This window comes from Danio rerio, chromosome 8 (genome assembly GCF_052040795.2).
Source record: "Danio rerio strain M-AB ecotype USA chromosome 8, GRCz13ab, whole genome shotgun sequence".
Taxonomy (NCBI): Eukaryota; Metazoa; Chordata; class Actinopteri; order Cypriniformes; family Danionidae; genus Danio; species Danio rerio.
Genome location: NC_141028.1, coordinates 22,119,533 through 22,135,942, shown reverse-complemented (window position 1 = coordinate 22,135,942; position 16,410 = coordinate 22,119,533). Strand labels below are relative to the sequence as shown.

The 16,410-nt window shown below is 36.1% G+C and overlaps 1 protein-coding gene across 3 annotated transcripts in view; it reads left to right on the top strand.

The window, feature by feature from the left end:
* The window catches only part of myo1f (myosin IF), a 41,865-nt gene extending 28,166 nt beyond the window's left edge, over nt 1–13,699 (top strand). For 2 of the 3 annotated variants that reach the window (XM_087263646.1, XM_087263645.1), the window contains exons 12-21: nt 3,452–3,596; nt 3,734–3,848; nt 4,379–4,548; nt 5,600–5,745; nt 8,706–8,852; nt 8,926–9,074; nt 9,151–9,210; nt 10,769–10,982; nt 12,576–12,748; nt 12,832–13,699. In XM_087263646.1, the coding sequence (XP_087119772.1) occupies nt 3,452–3,596; nt 3,734–3,848; nt 4,379–4,548; nt 5,600–5,745; nt 8,706–8,852; nt 8,926–9,074; nt 9,151–9,210; nt 10,769–10,982; nt 12,576–12,748; nt 12,832–12,908 (1,396 nt within the window). In that variant the 3' untranslated portion in view covers nt 12,909–13,699. The remainder of the gene's footprint in view (nt 1–3,451; nt 3,597–3,733; nt 3,849–4,378; nt 4,549–5,599; nt 5,746–8,705; nt 8,853–8,925; nt 9,075–9,150; nt 9,211–10,768; nt 10,983–12,575; nt 12,749–12,831) is intronic. The other variant, NM_001256671.2, reaches the window with a different exon arrangement.
* Nucleotides 13,700–16,410: the final 2,711 nt, after the last annotated feature.

The following is a 16,410-nucleotide window of genomic DNA, read 5'->3' as shown; positions in this document are numbered from 1 at the left end:
TGATGTGGATGTTTGCATTTCACCACTTTAAGGGATATTTCACTCAGAAATGAATATTCTGTCATCATTTACTCAGCCTTGACTTGCTTCAAACAAGATGGAGGTTTTTTTTTTTTTCAACACAAAAGAAGATATTGTGAAGAATGTTAGAAACCTATGACCATTGACATCAGTAGTAGTGTTATGATCACCAGCAATCTGCCAGGAGTGGATCGCTTGTAATCATAACATTACTACTGATTTCAACTACACATATTATACTACAAACTACAATTCTCTGAAATGTATATACATTACCATTAAATTATACAATTTACCATATTAGGTAATACTATGTTAGGTGTGCAAAGACAATGACACAGATCATAAAAATAAGCTTCTTTATGTTGGTCTCCTGTCATAACAGATCCAAAACGATAGGAATTAAGCTAAGCGAAGTTATGACTCTTATTTTTATCCACAATCTTACTTTATCTCAGATTTCACTGAGAATCTGACATGTACCTCACTCAGGACATGTGTTAGGGCTTCCCCAGGGCCGGCATGTATACAGAGGCGACCTAGGCGGCCGCCTAGGGCGGCAGTATAGAGAGGGTGGCATCCGCAACACCCCCCTTACCACTCGCGTCCTCAGTTATGTCCGCGACACCTCCCTCACCACCCGTGTCCTCAGATATATTTGTGCATAGGCGACAGAATAGAGAGGGCAGGGCAGCGTCAGTGACACCTCCATCAGCACCTGCGTGTCCTCAGTTAAATCCGCGCGTAGGGCGGCAGTATAGAGAGGGCAGCATCAGCGACACCTCCCTCCCTCCCTCCCTCAGCACCCGCGCGTCCTCAGTTATATCCACGCATAGGGCGGCTGAATAGAGGTCCGCGACACCTCACTTTATTTTCATAACCGGTCACTTTCGTTTTCACATTGGGGTTGAGGGTGGCGTGATCGTCCTCTGCCTAGAGAGGCAGTTCAGCTTGCTCCGGCCCTGGGCTTCCCTAATACACCTAAAACACGAATTGCCATAAAACTTGTCAATGGAATTTATGTAATTCTTTTTTCTTTTTTTTAACTATCATTTTCATTGCATCAGTACTTGCTGAAGTGCTTTGAGTCCACAGAATATTTTTTTCTTGAGGGACAAAAAAGTATACAAAGAAACAAACAAACAAAGTGTTTTCTGCAGAAAAAGGGTTAAACCAAAACATTTATCGATTTTATGCACACCATAATACCATAATAGGTACCGAAAAAGTCCCAGAGTAAAATGAGAAAATATGATACACCAGTGTTTTGGAATATGGAAAAACGCTGTGTCTTTACGCTGTTTTCATCTTTTTTTAAAATTATTTGTTTTTATTTTATTTATACTTGTTTCTTTTACTCTTGTTTACGTAAAGCACTTTTGCCACCGTGTATGAAACTTGCCTTGCCTTGCCTAAAGCCGACTGCACATGACATTTGGACACGACTGTCTCAATACGCCCCCTTGTGGCAGTCGCACAGTATTTTTAGTGTTGTCGTGCACCATGGGGGAGAAGCTGATTCTCACGGTGTCCAAAATAAAGGAGGGCAAATGCAAGAGCCTTTATTCTCTGTGCGTTTACATGGTTTAATGGATGAATGAATAGTAGAAACTCATAGACCGCTAAAATATTGGAGGGAATGTGGAGACAACATAAAAAATTTATATTTTTATAACTTTCTTACTTACATTTATGAACAGAAAAGTTTTTTTTTAATTTGGACTTTTACAAAAATAACCAAATAAACTCATATTTCTCATCTGCTTGGACAACACTGGAATACGTCATGTCTGGTCAGCAGGTCGCATACGCAGGAGTTCAAATATTTCAACGGATCCGCAGCTCAATTCGGATCCGAATTTTTCGCATACGGAGATGATCGGAACTCCACACAGCTCCAGGACTGCTCTCCATTGGAAATGAATGACTTCTGGTCTGTCGCTTGTCGTTTGTCATGTGCAGTGCAAAGGAGGCTTAATACCAGCCATTCATGTAAAACACAAATAATGTCCTTCAATTCAGTCATGTCCAGCGGCAGTTATCTTTTAGCCTCAAATCTCCATCATTCTTTTTCAGTCTGAAGCATGTCAATCGCCCAGTTCATGCCGCATGATGTCTAATCGCATCTTTGCATTGACTTCACATGTAAATCACCCATGATTCATTCGCTTCTGCTTACTGCACAGGCTGCAAAACAATTCCGCCTACTTCCGTGTAATGTCAGGATTGTGAGGGCACAAGTGAAACTTCATTTTTTGAGAGAAACTCAAATACATCACATGTGCTGTGTATGCAACGTCTATATGTCACATAAAACAATAAATTGCAAACTGAATAAATATAATTAGATTTTTTTTTTAAACGGATGTTTTATGAGATGATTTAAATGTTTTGCGAATTACTTTGCATTTAATAAAAAATTTAGCAGGATCACAAAAATTTGCCACTTTTTGTTGATTTTGCGTTGGATTCAGGGATTGCGTAATCGCAAAAAACTAGAGGGTCTGCTTTTTGTTGTATGCTTTTTTGCTGCCTGTACCGACCTCATGCCTATTTTATGACTACAATTTAAATTATCTGTATGTTCCTGTTTTGCTCCTGTATTGACCATTGCCTGTCTGTTCGACTAATCTTATTAAACTGGACTTGGATTTTTACTTTTGTGGTCCTCAACTCGCTTGCACTCGTGACAAGTAGGAAAAACAAATACTATGGAAGTCAATAGTTACAGGTTTACAACATTCTTCCAAATATCGTCTTTTGTTCAACACAACAAAACAAAACAAAAAAACTCAAAGTGGTATGGAACTAATCAAGGGTATCTAAATGATGACAGAATTAAAATTTTTAGGTCAACTGTCTCTTTAAGTCACATATATTTATAGACCACTCTCAATAGTAATAAAGTAATTGCTTTAAAGTGAGCAGCCTTACAGTATTGAACTTGAAAACCACAGTCAGTGTCGCTTTCAGTTAGGATTACAGCTTCAGTTTCTATTTTAAAGCACTTCTCCAAAGTGTTCATGTTTTTACTTGTGTTGGACCTGATCAGTCTGAACAGAAGGAATGACCCAGTCAAATATTCTCATGCCACAGAAGCAAAGCCTTACAGCTATATAAACTTATTACGTATACGTTCAGACCAATAGTACCTCAGCCACAGTGATCTTTTTCAGAAAGATTCCTGAAATAAAAGCTTCATTTTTGTTGATAAAGCTTTGATTATATTTACCCTTTAGCTCTAGTGTTCTAGTTAACTAAATGTAGGAACAAATAAATGAATCTCAGGTGCAAATCTCAGCAGAAATATCGCTGACTGTGTTAATCTCAGACATTGTTAATCTCAAGAGGGCTACTTTTAGAGATGATTTCCCAGATGTGTTTGCCTTAGTTCTAATATCTCGGGTAACTGAATCACACGTTTTGCTAGGTATGCCATCCTGACAGCAGAGACGTGGCCATGTTGGCGTGGAGCAGAGCAGCAGGGTGTTTTACACCTCTTGCGTACGGTAAACATGGAGACAGATCAGTACCAGATGGGTCGCTCCAAAATCTTCATCAAGAATCCGGAGTCGGTGAGGCTCAGAGTTAAAAAGTTGAACTCAAAACTCAGCAAATACCTAAAAAAGCTCTTGAATAAACAGTTTCTTGATTCGTGACGTAGCTCTTAAAGAGCATTTCTCATTTCAACTCCCGTTTCTTTAATCTGTAGCTATTTTTGCTGGAAGAGATGCGAGAAAGGAAGTTTGACACATTTGCCAGAACCATCCAGAAGGCGTGGAGGAAATACATTGCCAGGAGGAAATATGAACAAATGCGGGAAGAGGGTGAGCCTGTAAAACCAAGTGAATGGTTGTGTATTGCCTACATAAGCAGCATTGTAATGCTCATAAAACCTCATTAATTGAGCTATAAAGTACTAAACACACTGTAAAAATGCTGAGTTCTACACAGATTGATTTGAGTTGGGAAAATATGTAATTAAGTTAACATATTAGTTTTTACAAATTTAAGTGGATTGAACATAAAAGAATTAATTTGTCCCAAAAAAAACTCCAGAATTGTGTTGATTCAGCTCATTTTAAATAAGTAGTTTGAACAAACAGAAAACGTCATTTTTTTGTGCAGACACCGACTCAGTGTACTACAGAAACTGTTCAAAACCCATAAAAAAGCACTTCACATGTTGTTACAGTAATTATTATTTTTTTGTAAACTATATTGTATTAAATTGTGATGCCTTTTAAAATATTCATTTATGAATAAAAATACATTGTTCTGATCTACATTTCCTGTTTGGTAATTTAATGTACTTGATGTATGAGTCATGTTTTTTCTGTTTCCTTGCCATTTTTAGCCTCGGATATACTTTATAACTCTAAAGAACGTCGTAGGAACAGTATAAACAGGAACTTTGTTGGCGATTACCTGGGCATGGAGGACAGACCTGAGCTGCGGCAGTTCATGGCCAAAAGAGAGCGGGTTGACTTTGCTGACTCGGTTAACAAGTTTGACCGTAGGTTCAAGGTGAGGAATTAATGAGCGAAAGAGATTTTGAGTTTGTCATGGATGCATGAATGTAATCACATTTTTTGTGTGTGTTTGTGGACTGAATCTTTTCCTTTATTACTTATAATTATTTTTTTATTATCTACACTGTAAAACATATCTGCAAATTAAGTTTCAATATTTGACTGATGTTGACGTTTTAGTAGTTTGAAAAATATATAATGAATAAGAAATAATATATATATATGGAAATGAGTCAGTAAAATAATAGAAAAAGTACTGGAAGTTTTTTATTAGGTTTTTTCACTGTAGTTTATCATCAATTCAGACAAAATGTTACTTATTAATACTACTTATCAAATGTTTTTAGAGAAAAAAAACTCAAAGTGCCATAATGCAATTCAAAAGCATAAATAATAATAAAACAAAACTATCATGAATGACAAAAGACAGAAAACACATCATTTATGGATATTTTTACAGTGAATAGTTGTGAATGATGCTTAATACTGAGATACAGTTTTCAAGATTCTTTGATGAATAGTTCATTCATTAATAAAAAAATAGTTTATTCAAAACAAAAGTACCCAAATGTTATACCCAAGTGTTATGCAGCTTATGTTGATGAAAGTACATCATATTTTACTAAATATTTTTCAAGATACTAGTGTTCAGCTTAAAATGACATTTAAAGGCTTAACAAGATTAATTAGGCCAGTTAGAGTAATTAGACAAATCATTGTATAACGATGGTTTGTTCTGTAGACAATTAAAAAGAAAATATTGCTTAAGTGGTCTAAAAATATTGACCTTAAATGTTTAAACAAATTAAAAACTGCCTTAATTCTAGCCGAAATAAAACAAAAATGTCTTTCTCCAGAAGAAAAAAAAAAGCAATAATAGAGATTACTTTGACAAATTCCTTGCTCAGTTATTCATCATTTGGGAAGTATTTGAAAAATGTAAAAAAAAAAAAAAAAAAAACAATTCACACCTAATAACTTTGACTTCTTTGACTTTTGACTAACTATTTTTATCCTAATTATTTGTATCTTGTTTACTTCTCTAGTCTATAAAGCGGGATCTAATACTGTCACCAAAATCCATCTACCTAATTGGTCGGGAAAAGATAAAGAAAGGACCAGAAAAGGGCCAGATAAAAGAAGTTCTGAAAAGAAGGCTGGACATCAGCGGCATCCGTTCAGTGTCACTGAGGTAAGTTTTAAAGTAGAAACTCTAGCTATGCGTGCAGTATATGAAAACAGATGGGCAAATCTGACTTTATAACTGTGTATGATTTATTTTCACTAATTTAAAATAATTATATATATATATATATATATATATATATATATATATATATATATATATTATATATATGCAATATGTGGAATCCCAAATCATCATGTGCGCTCTGACCAATCATATGATAGATGCATGTGATGCATTTTGTACTATTTGCGAAAGCCAATCCAACCAAGAAGAAGCAGTACCAGTTTTAATTTGTGTTTCAAAGCAAAGCAAACAATCTACAGCTGTGAAAAAAACACCCTTAAAATGCGGAGCCTAATTTGAAGAAGTTACACATTGCTCATTTAACAGGGAACAGCTGTGAAAAAGATTCCTAAATGTAGAAACATTCAACTTGTAAAAAAAAAAAAAAGTGTTTTCATGAACTACTTGTTAATGCAAATTTCTAGTCAGCCAATCACATAGCAGCAACTTAATGCATTTAGGCATGTAGACATGGTCAAGCACAACCATCTCTAGGGTTTATAGAGAATGGTCTAAAAAAGAAAAAATATCCAGTGATCGGCAGTTCAGTGGGCACTGGGCACAAATGCCTTGTTTATGCCAGAGGTCAGAGGAGAATGGCCAGACTGGTTTAAGCTGATAGAAAGGCAACAGTAACTCAAATAACCACTCGTTACATCCGAGGTATGCAAAAGAGCATCTCTGAACCCACAACACGTCCAACCGTGAGGCGGATGGGCTACAGCAGCAGAAGCCACTCCTGTCAGCTGAAAACAGGAAACTGAGGCTACAATTTGCACAGGCTCACCAAAATTGGACAATAGAAGATTGGAAAAACGTTACCTGGTCTGATGAGTCTTGATTTCTGCTGCAACATTTGGATAATTGAGAATTTGGCATCAACAACATGAAAGCATGGATCCATTCTGTCGTGTATCAACGATTGATACAAGGCCGGTAGTAGTGTAATAGTATGGGGGGTATTTTCTTGACACACTTTGGGCCCATTAGCACCAATTGATTCAGAATCAATGCCACAGCCTACCTTGTATTGTTGCTGACCATGTCTATCCCTTTATGACCACATCTTCTGATGGCTACTTCCAGCAGAATAGCGTGCCATGTCATAAAGTGCGAATCATCTTAGACTGGTTTCTCCAACATGACAATGAGATGACTGTACTCAAATGGTCTCCACAGTCACTAGATCTCAATCCAATACAGCACCCTTGGGATGTGATGGAGCGGGAGATTCGCATCATGGATGTGCAGCAGACAAATCTGCAGCAACTGTGTAATACTATCATGTCAATATGGACCAAAACCTCTGAGGAATATTTCCAGTACCTTGTTGAATCTATGCCACGATGTGCTAAAGCAGTTCTGAAGGCAAAAGCGGGTCTAACCCAGTACTAGTAAGGTGTACCTAATAAATCGGCCGGTGAGCGTAAGTATATCTAAGCTGTAGAAAAAGTACAATTCTATTATATGATTCTATTCTGTTAAAAGTATGTGATCCAAATGGATGGACGTTTTATATGAAATCTTATTTGTTAGGCCTACATTTTTTGAGTGTACTTGATCCACAGCAGTGCTTGCAAGCAGATTTATTACTGCATGCCCAAAAACAAGCTGCCAGACCACCAAACAGCAGAAAAGCTGATACGGAAGTTTTGCGGAGACTAAATGCAACAAGCTAAAAGGAAATTATCAAAAAGGAAATGAGTTAATATTTATGGCTGCTCAGTTCTTCTCGTCTGCCTTATATGTCAAGAGTGAGAAAGACTGAAAGTATGGGGGGTTTTGAGCAAGAGGAGAAGGATTGTGATCATCTTCCTTTTATGAAGATGATTTATGATGTTGTATAGTAGGGTAATGTGGAAATCAATTACTGAGTCAACAATGGGATTTTCATCAGTCAAGGTCTCTGTTATCTCCTCCGCTCTCCTCTCTTCTTTAATTGCTCAAAATTCTTCTTTAGTAAATAAGTTGTCTGTTGAACTGTGAAGCCTGGCTGAAGATTCAATATAATTTACTCTTAAATGATCATTGGCAGGGTTTCTTCTTATCATTAAGAATGCACTAATCTTTTTTTTATTTTTCATAGAATTATAAAATTGCATAATGCATCTATTACTATTAATATGATATATTGAATTGTATCTTTTAATATCATGCTAAAAGTAACAGTTCACTCTGTTTTCACTCAAAATTTAAATTAATAACTATTTTGTCAGCATAAATCTATTAATTGTGAAATGAATCTTTATTTTTTTAATAATAATTATGGGTTTTTATTCTGATGTTTAAGGAAACTTTATGATATTATGCAATATTTATACAGTAGTCAATTATGAGCTTTTTTCTGATAGAAGTGTAATATTCCAAGCTAAAAAAGTGAAGACCATTAAAGAGACTCTTTCTATTGAGAACAGTGCCCTCTGGAGGTTTTAAAAAATATGTCACGAAAGTTTGTGAGTGTTTGTGGTTTGTATCATGAAAACACTGCAACTCTAAAAATCTTTTTTTAATTTATTTCCAGTGCTGGTCATTTGTGATTGGTATGGTGCCAAGTGTGATTTCGCCAAGTATAAGGCGATTCTGGATTAGCATCTATGTTGATCATTGCTCGAAAACGTAGTTCGAAACATAGTTAAATAGGGAATATATAGTTTAGAATTATATATATATATATACACAATGCTGGAAAGTTCATTCACATTCTCTTCAGTAACTGTAAATATGAATATTTACATTTAGTCATTTGGCAGACACTCATGTCCAAAGCGACCTCCATTGAGCAGACATTCAGCAAATCAACACGAAGAGGCCGTAAACACAGTGCTATTTACACAAAGGAGCTGTTGGTGCTCAGAGAATTAAATGCGTTTTATTGTAATAATCTTTTTTATTCCCTGCAGCACAAGGCAAGATGACTTCTTCATCCTGCACGAGACTGAGTACGACAGTCTGCTGGAGTCCATGTTCAAGACTGAGTTCCTGACACTGCTGTGCAAACGTTACGAGGAGCAAACCCGAAGCAAACTCACACTGTCTTTCAGCGACAGGTGCCCATTATCCTCCATCTCTCTCTCTCTCTCTCTCTCGTACCACTCAAGATGATGCTTATGTTTTGTGCAGGCTGCAGTTTAATGTGAAGAAAGAGGGATGGGGAGGAGGAAGCACACGAATGGTGGTGTTTCAGAGAGGACAGGCCGATGAAGCTGTCATCAAAGCCGGAGGAAAGACCCTCACCGTCAGTGTTGGAGATGGACTGCCAAAGACATCCAGTATGTGGGAGGCATGGATGAAGAGGGTATTCAGCATCTGTACATTGAGTTTACTACTCTTTTTGTTTCTCTACAGAGCCGACTAGGAAAGGCATGCCTCAGAGTCATGGAGGAAGAAGCCAGCCACAGCACAGAGGTAGGGAGACTCTGAATTTTAATAACTAATGTGCTTTTCACACTGCGTTCTTTGTCACTGATGGGAAGATTCATATTTGCAGTTGCGAAGTGTATTTGGAACTGTTTTACTTAGGGTTTCAACATGGATTATTAAACCCACGTTGCACAGTCAAACATGTGCAGAGGGAAAAGATATAGTTAAGGAATTTTAGAAACTGATAGCCAATGCACCTTATGCAGAGAAACTTTTCATTCTAAATAAACTCATCCGGGCGCTGCTGGTAAACTGTTATGCTATTAGAAACTCACGATTAAAAGCTAATTTTACAAGTCCACTAGAGCGGGGGTTCCCAAACTTTTCAGCCCCTGACCCCAAAATACCAATGACAGAGACTCGTTACCCCTAATATCCTCTGTGGTGGTTATAAATATATCAGTGTTGAAAATCTATCAGAGATCATCCTCATTGTTCAGTTTTTTTTTTATTATGTGAGTGTTGTAAAGCCAAGGTGTCAGAAAGTTTAACCTGGTGACACGAAATCAATCTGCTGCATCTGACAGTATTGTGTGTTTTTAATCTAACGTTATGACCTCAGGGGTCACAATCCAATGGAATAGAATGTGCATGTTGTTTTGTTGATGTTACTATTAACATCTGTAAATTATGGATAAAATATGGACATACTAATATTCATTCATTCATTTTTTTTTCGGCTTAGTTGGAAAGATGTCCTTCCAACGGCAACCCATTTCTGGGAAACAGCCATACACACTCACCCACACACATACACTACAGACAATTTAGCCTACCCAATTCACCTATACCACATGTCTTTGGACTTGTGGAGGAAACTGAAGCACCCCGAGGAAACCCACTGCCAACAAGGGGAAAACATGCAAACTCACACAGAAATGCCAACTCACCCAGCCGAGACTCGAACCAGCGACCTTCTTGCTGTGAGGCAACAGAGCTACCCACTGCGCCGGCCAATCATACTAATAATTTAATGAAATTAATTCAATTTTTGGAAATAACCGAGTGACCATGCACTAATAAATAAACCTTAAACAATACAAAAGAAGATACATTACATTCAGGGGATCAGTCCATATAAGTTGAGAATCGCTTAGAGAGCTTTGACGCACATTTTGTTTTTACCTTGCGTTTGACTATCACATTGTGAAATTTGCCATTTTTATGAAAAACAAAGAAATTGAATTTCTGTGTAATAATATGTTGATTGGAGCAACATTTATATTCACAAATGTAGATTTGTTAAAGTTTCTCCATTTTATATAAAAAGCTTTTGAGGTACAACTAGAGCATGCTTAATATAATCAAGCACACTTTTATTTCACAAGAGAAAACTCTCTGAGAGGGAAAACACCTGGGGAGGACCCAAAGCTCAAAGCAGAAACATACTGTACAGGCTGGCCCTCAGGAATACATAATGAAAAACTGAGAGCACTAGCAGTTCTCGCTGCTGTAATAATTAGTATTTTAAGTTTTCTAGTCTCTGGTTTGCATTTGTTAGAATAGAAAAAAACTGATGCTCCAACTGTGTATTTCTTTACAGGCGGGCATCAGAATGGGGCAGCGCAGTTTCACCGGGGTGGCGGTCAGCAGCAGCAGCAAAAGGAAGTGACGTACTCTATGCCAGTGAGGCACAATCCTCCACCCAGCAACCCTCTAAAATTGGGCTCGCAGAAGAATCAAAGAGGCTCGAGGCCGGTTCAGAATCAGTCCACAAACCTAGACTTCCTCAATGTGCCTGATCAGGGCATGTCTGGGTAAGCGAACTGTACAAGCTTCTTTATATTATATTAAATTATATTATATTATATTATATTATATTATATTATATTATATTATATTATATTATATTATATTATATTATATTATCTTTCAATTGAGAATCTCACTATTTTGCCTTTTTAACAGAATAATTTTATATTTTACTATTTGTCTTGATATTCTAAATTTCTTTGTTCAACATTTGAACTTTTTTATCCGAATACTAATACTGGGTTTACACAAAATGCATAGCACTGCGTCACTCACTCTCGTTTACTCAGGGGATGTTTTTTTCCTTTTATATACATTATTAGCTTAAGTTTTAAATTGTTTAAACTTTGCGAAAGACACAATTGAGGTAAATTCTGTGTGTTTGCAACAAATGCGTCACACATTCCACATCATAAGCGCTGCAATAATTTGCGCATTTGCATTGATTTGTATGTTATTTTTACATTTGATGTTAAGCCAGCATAAGATTACAGATTACATCTTACAATTCTGACTTTTTAAGAAATATTTTTAAGAAATATTCAGTTTTCCCCAAAATACAATGAAAAAATTCTCTAAAAGTCTAAAAGTTAGAAAAAATGTATAAGTCTTCTAAGAGAACATTTACAGTTAGTCAGAATTATTAGCCCCCCTTTTAATTTTTTTTTTCTTTTTTAAATATTTCCCAAATTATGTTTAATAAAGCAACACATTTTCACAGTATGTCTGATAATATTGTTTCTTTTGGAGAAAGCCTTAAGGCTCCTACACACCGGGACACTTTTCGTTTGCGTTTATCGTCAACGTTGTACGAGACGTTTTTCCGCATTCAAACCCAAGCGATGTTCAATGGCGTCAAGCAAAAGACTATGCAAAATTGCTTCTTGACGTTAGATGGCGCTACACAACTTTTATTCAAAAGAAGGTAATGATTCGCACTCAATTGCTTCATACTGTTTTTATACTTACTTTTTCTTACATTTTACGGGTGATAACAGACAAACAGACGTTTCGGCACAAAGCCTTCCTTAGCTACACAACTTTTAAAAATTATGCTTTTGCACCTGCTGTTTTGCACGATCACTATATGGACTCCTTTTATATAGTCACCAGGCGTTAAACGTTGATGGAAAACGCGAGCAAAAAACTTCTCGGTGTACACGAGTCTTAATTTGCTTTATTTTGGCTAGAATAAAAGCAGTTTTAAATATTTTTTTATATTTTCAATAGTCTACAGAACAAACCATCATTGTACAATAACTTGCCTAATTAACCTAACCTGTCTATTTAACCTAATTAACCCAGTTAAGCCTTTAAATGTCACTTTAAGCTGTATAGAAGTGTCATGAAAAAATTTAGTCAAATAATTTTTACTGTTATCATGGCGAAGATAAAATAAATCAGTTATTAGAAATAAGTTATTAAAACTATTATGCTTAAAAATGTGTTGAAAAAATCTCTTCGTTAAACAGAAATTGGGGATAAAAATAAACACAGGGGGAATAATTCAGGGGGCTAATAATTCAACTGTATGTACATTTAGAAACATCCCAAAATGTAGTTTGTCAAAATACTAAATGAAATGTAAAACTCCCCAGCATGCAGCGGAAAAAGAGTATCAGCCAGCGTCCTCCTCCGGCCCCCTCTAGCCGGCCCAAACCTCAGGCACGACCACAGGGCCCACGATGCCGAGCGCTTTATCAGTATTTTGGCCAAGATGTAGATGAAATCAGTTTTGAAGTCAACGACATCATTGAACTCCTCAGTGAAGGTAAGAACTAGAAATGAGACTGTGAGAAGATTTTGTTTGAGACTGGTTGTACTTTCTCTAACATTCCTCCGGGTCTCCTGCAGATCAATCAGGATGGTGGCGAGGAAGAATTCGTGGGAAAGAAGGACTTTTTCCTGGAAACTATGTGGAGAAGATCTAAAGAGGTAGACCTGCACCCTAGATCCATGGTTCTAAACTGGTTTGGCCACAGGACCCACATTTTCTCATGGTCATTGAACACAAGCATCGCCCCTTATTGAAAGAATATTGTTAATAGTGATGAATCATAATTAAATAGCAGTTACAAACTAGCTTTTGCTGATGCAATAACATTAGTAAACTTTAGTAACAGAATAACAGCTGACAGGTCGAGAAAGATTATTGCCGCATCTCATCTGAAACGGAGAATGTGTTTTCACACACATGAAGCGCATCTAACAAGAAACATTAAAAGCTTTCACACACTTCTTTCAAAAAGTCACGAACTAACAGTTGAGAAGCAGATCATGAAAATCTCTGAGATTTTACACTTCAAGCCACAACGAGATCAGGGAATCGTTTTGTTTGTTTTTCTTGCTGAATTTTATACTGTTTTTTAAATACTGTTTTTACTAAAATTAGACTAGTTTTTTTAAGGAGTAGCAAATACCGTTTACAAAGACTCTGCACTGTCCACAAATGACCACTTGACTGCACTGTTTTACAATTAGAAAGATTTCCAAGAGCATTTTTCATACCAGGGAAGGGAGGAACAGCAATCACTGCTTTTTTGCTTCAATTTTAGTGTAATTTCTTGAAATCTGTGTATGTAAAAAATAGAAAACATTTTCTATGCATTGTTTTGTAATTTTATATGGTCTTCTGTGTAAAATCTTCATTCAGAGAAATTCTCAATTGATTTTTGATGTTGATGTCTTATAGCAGTATTAAAGAGAGCTTTGTTTGAAAGTGTATTAGTGCTGTTCTCTATTAAAATATGTAAAAATAAATAAAATATGCTAGAATAGGTCCTAGCATAAAATAGTTATAAGAAATATAAAAAATAAATAGCAATAACAGCCTATTGCTTAATTCTGGTCTAATTTTCTGAAAGCTATATACACTATCTGACAAAAGTATTGTCGTTGTTTCCAGTTGTAAGAACAACAAATTTTGTAGAAGGCAGATTTTTCTGATGAATCATCTGTTGAACTGCATCCCAATCATCACAAATACTGCAGAAGACCTATTGGAACCCACATAGACCCAAGATTCTCACAGAAAACAGTCAAGTTTGGTAAAGGAAAAATCATGGTTTGGGGTTACATTCAGTATGGGGGCATGCGAGAGGCAACATCAACAGCCTGAGGTATCAAAACATTTGTGCTGCCCATTAAATTACAAACAACAGGAGAGGGCAAAATCTTCTGCAGGATAGTGCTCCTTCTCATACTTCAGCCTCCACATCAAACCTCAGGAGAAGCAAAGAATGTCAAGGTGCTCCAGGATTGGCCAGCCCAGTCACAAGAAATTAACGTTATTGAGTATGTCTGGGGTACAATGAAGGAGGAGGGATTGAAGATGAATCAAAAGAATCTTGATGAACTCTGGGAGTCCTGCAAGAAAGCTTTCTTTGCCATTCCAGATGACTTTAGATGAAGTTATTTTAGTCAATCCAGAGATGAATGAATGCAGTCGTCCAAGCTCATTAGACAGTACACAATATTAATTCTTTTTCCTCTGCAGCATTACTTTATATTCTATACTGTACATTATTTCTGTTAAGTGACAAGACCTTTGTCTAAGCAAAGTCAGACTTCACTGTCCTAATGAAATAGTTAAATCAAGGCATGATCATATTTTATTTTGGTAAAATAAGCGTAATCTATAGGACTTTGCCTTTCATATAAGCAATTTCTAATACCAAATGATCAACTAGAAGTCAAGTTATTATTTGTTGTTTCTAAAACTTGGATAGGCAACAAGACTTTTGTCAGGAAGTGTTTGTAAGCAAAAGCAACATTTCTGCATTTTTTGTTCAATTTATATTCTTTTCTGTGTAAAAAATATAAATTGATGTCTGTGATAACAGTACTAAAACATCATTTGAAAAAAGAAAAGTGACGAGAAATGTGTTCTTGACAGTCTGGATTTCAAGTTTTCTGTTGTATATTGTCTCATAAGTACTGTATGCACAAAATATGGAAATATGTGTAATACATCATTTACAATGTGCAAATAATGAACTATAAATGAATATTGTTCCTTATCAGATCAAGTTCACTCTGATCAAGCTTTGTTGATATTGAAGATCATGATCAAGTACGAATGTGTATTGGAAGTATGTAGTTATTTCCTCCAGGCTGTGAAAACTTCGCTTTGCCTCTTGGCCAGAAAACCCGTTGTTCCAGCAATTTGGAGTCCAGCCTAAATAACTTCACCATGTAGGAAACACGATTTTTCTGTCTTCCGTTTCCCCTCTTTTCTGTTTCTGTACATGCTTTTAATGTGATGTTTGGATTGGATTTGAATCAGAATAGAGGTGATTAACCAGTATTACATAAAGGCGAACTGCAGAAACGGCTGGGAGGACTGGTTGAGCAGGTGAGTTCAGACTGAAATTCATCTGAACAGGTGCACAGAGACACTACAACACCAGCGAATATGAGAGTCAGTCCTCATTTTCCTTGCTAAACATTTATGCAAAGTCCAGCATGTTGCTGAGTGTGAAAACAAATACAGATTTAAACCCGGTGTTTGCATCTGAGCTTTTTGAGGAATAACCACAGCAGGTTTAATGCTAATCTGCCTTCAAATGTTTGTACTGTACAATGTATGTTTCCCTGCCGGTCTTTGTGTCTTTTACTGGCCAACTTAAATTACCCATAGTAACCGGTAAACAAAATACCTGTCAGTTGTTGTTGTTACTGTTCTACACTGCTGTAGAGCTTCAAGATCATTTTGTCATATTTTTAAACATGATTTCATATGTCATGTTCAAGTTGATTAGTGTGTTTGTCAGGTTAAATCAAATTCAATGTGTTTGTAGTACATTTTAGCATATATTAAAATAATATATTATGAAATTTACTACTAACAAAGCATGTTTTGCACTAAATACCCGAAAATATACACAAAAAGGTGTCATGTTTTCAGATGTTTTTATTTATTTCCAGGCAACACAAAGCCAATGACTTGAGATGTGTAAAGAAATCAGTTTATAAATCAGATTTTCTGTTCCACAGATGAAAACATTGCCATATTAGTTTGAGGAAAAAGCAAAAAGATGTAAATGACATCAATGTTATTTGAAATGTTCAAACAATGTTATCAGAGCTATATAGGAAAAAGGCTGTGTTTATATGAATGGTGAGGACCTGAAGTCAGGTTTAAAACAAACAAAAAACGAAACAAATAAATGTGAATTGTTAAATTAATTATTAAGGAACGATATAAAGAATTCAGATGCAAAGTCCTCCAAGTGCCATCTGGCATTTTCTTTTGAACTGGGGATAGTTAACTCAAAAAATGAAATCTACTCTCTAGTCTTCCTCAAGTGCTTTCAAATCTTTAAGTTTCTTTATTCAGTTGAACGCTAAAGACATTTTGAAGAAAGCTGAAAGAAAGCAGACTTCCTCAGAAAGAAAGACAAATACTATGGAAGTCTATGGTTACAGGTTTCC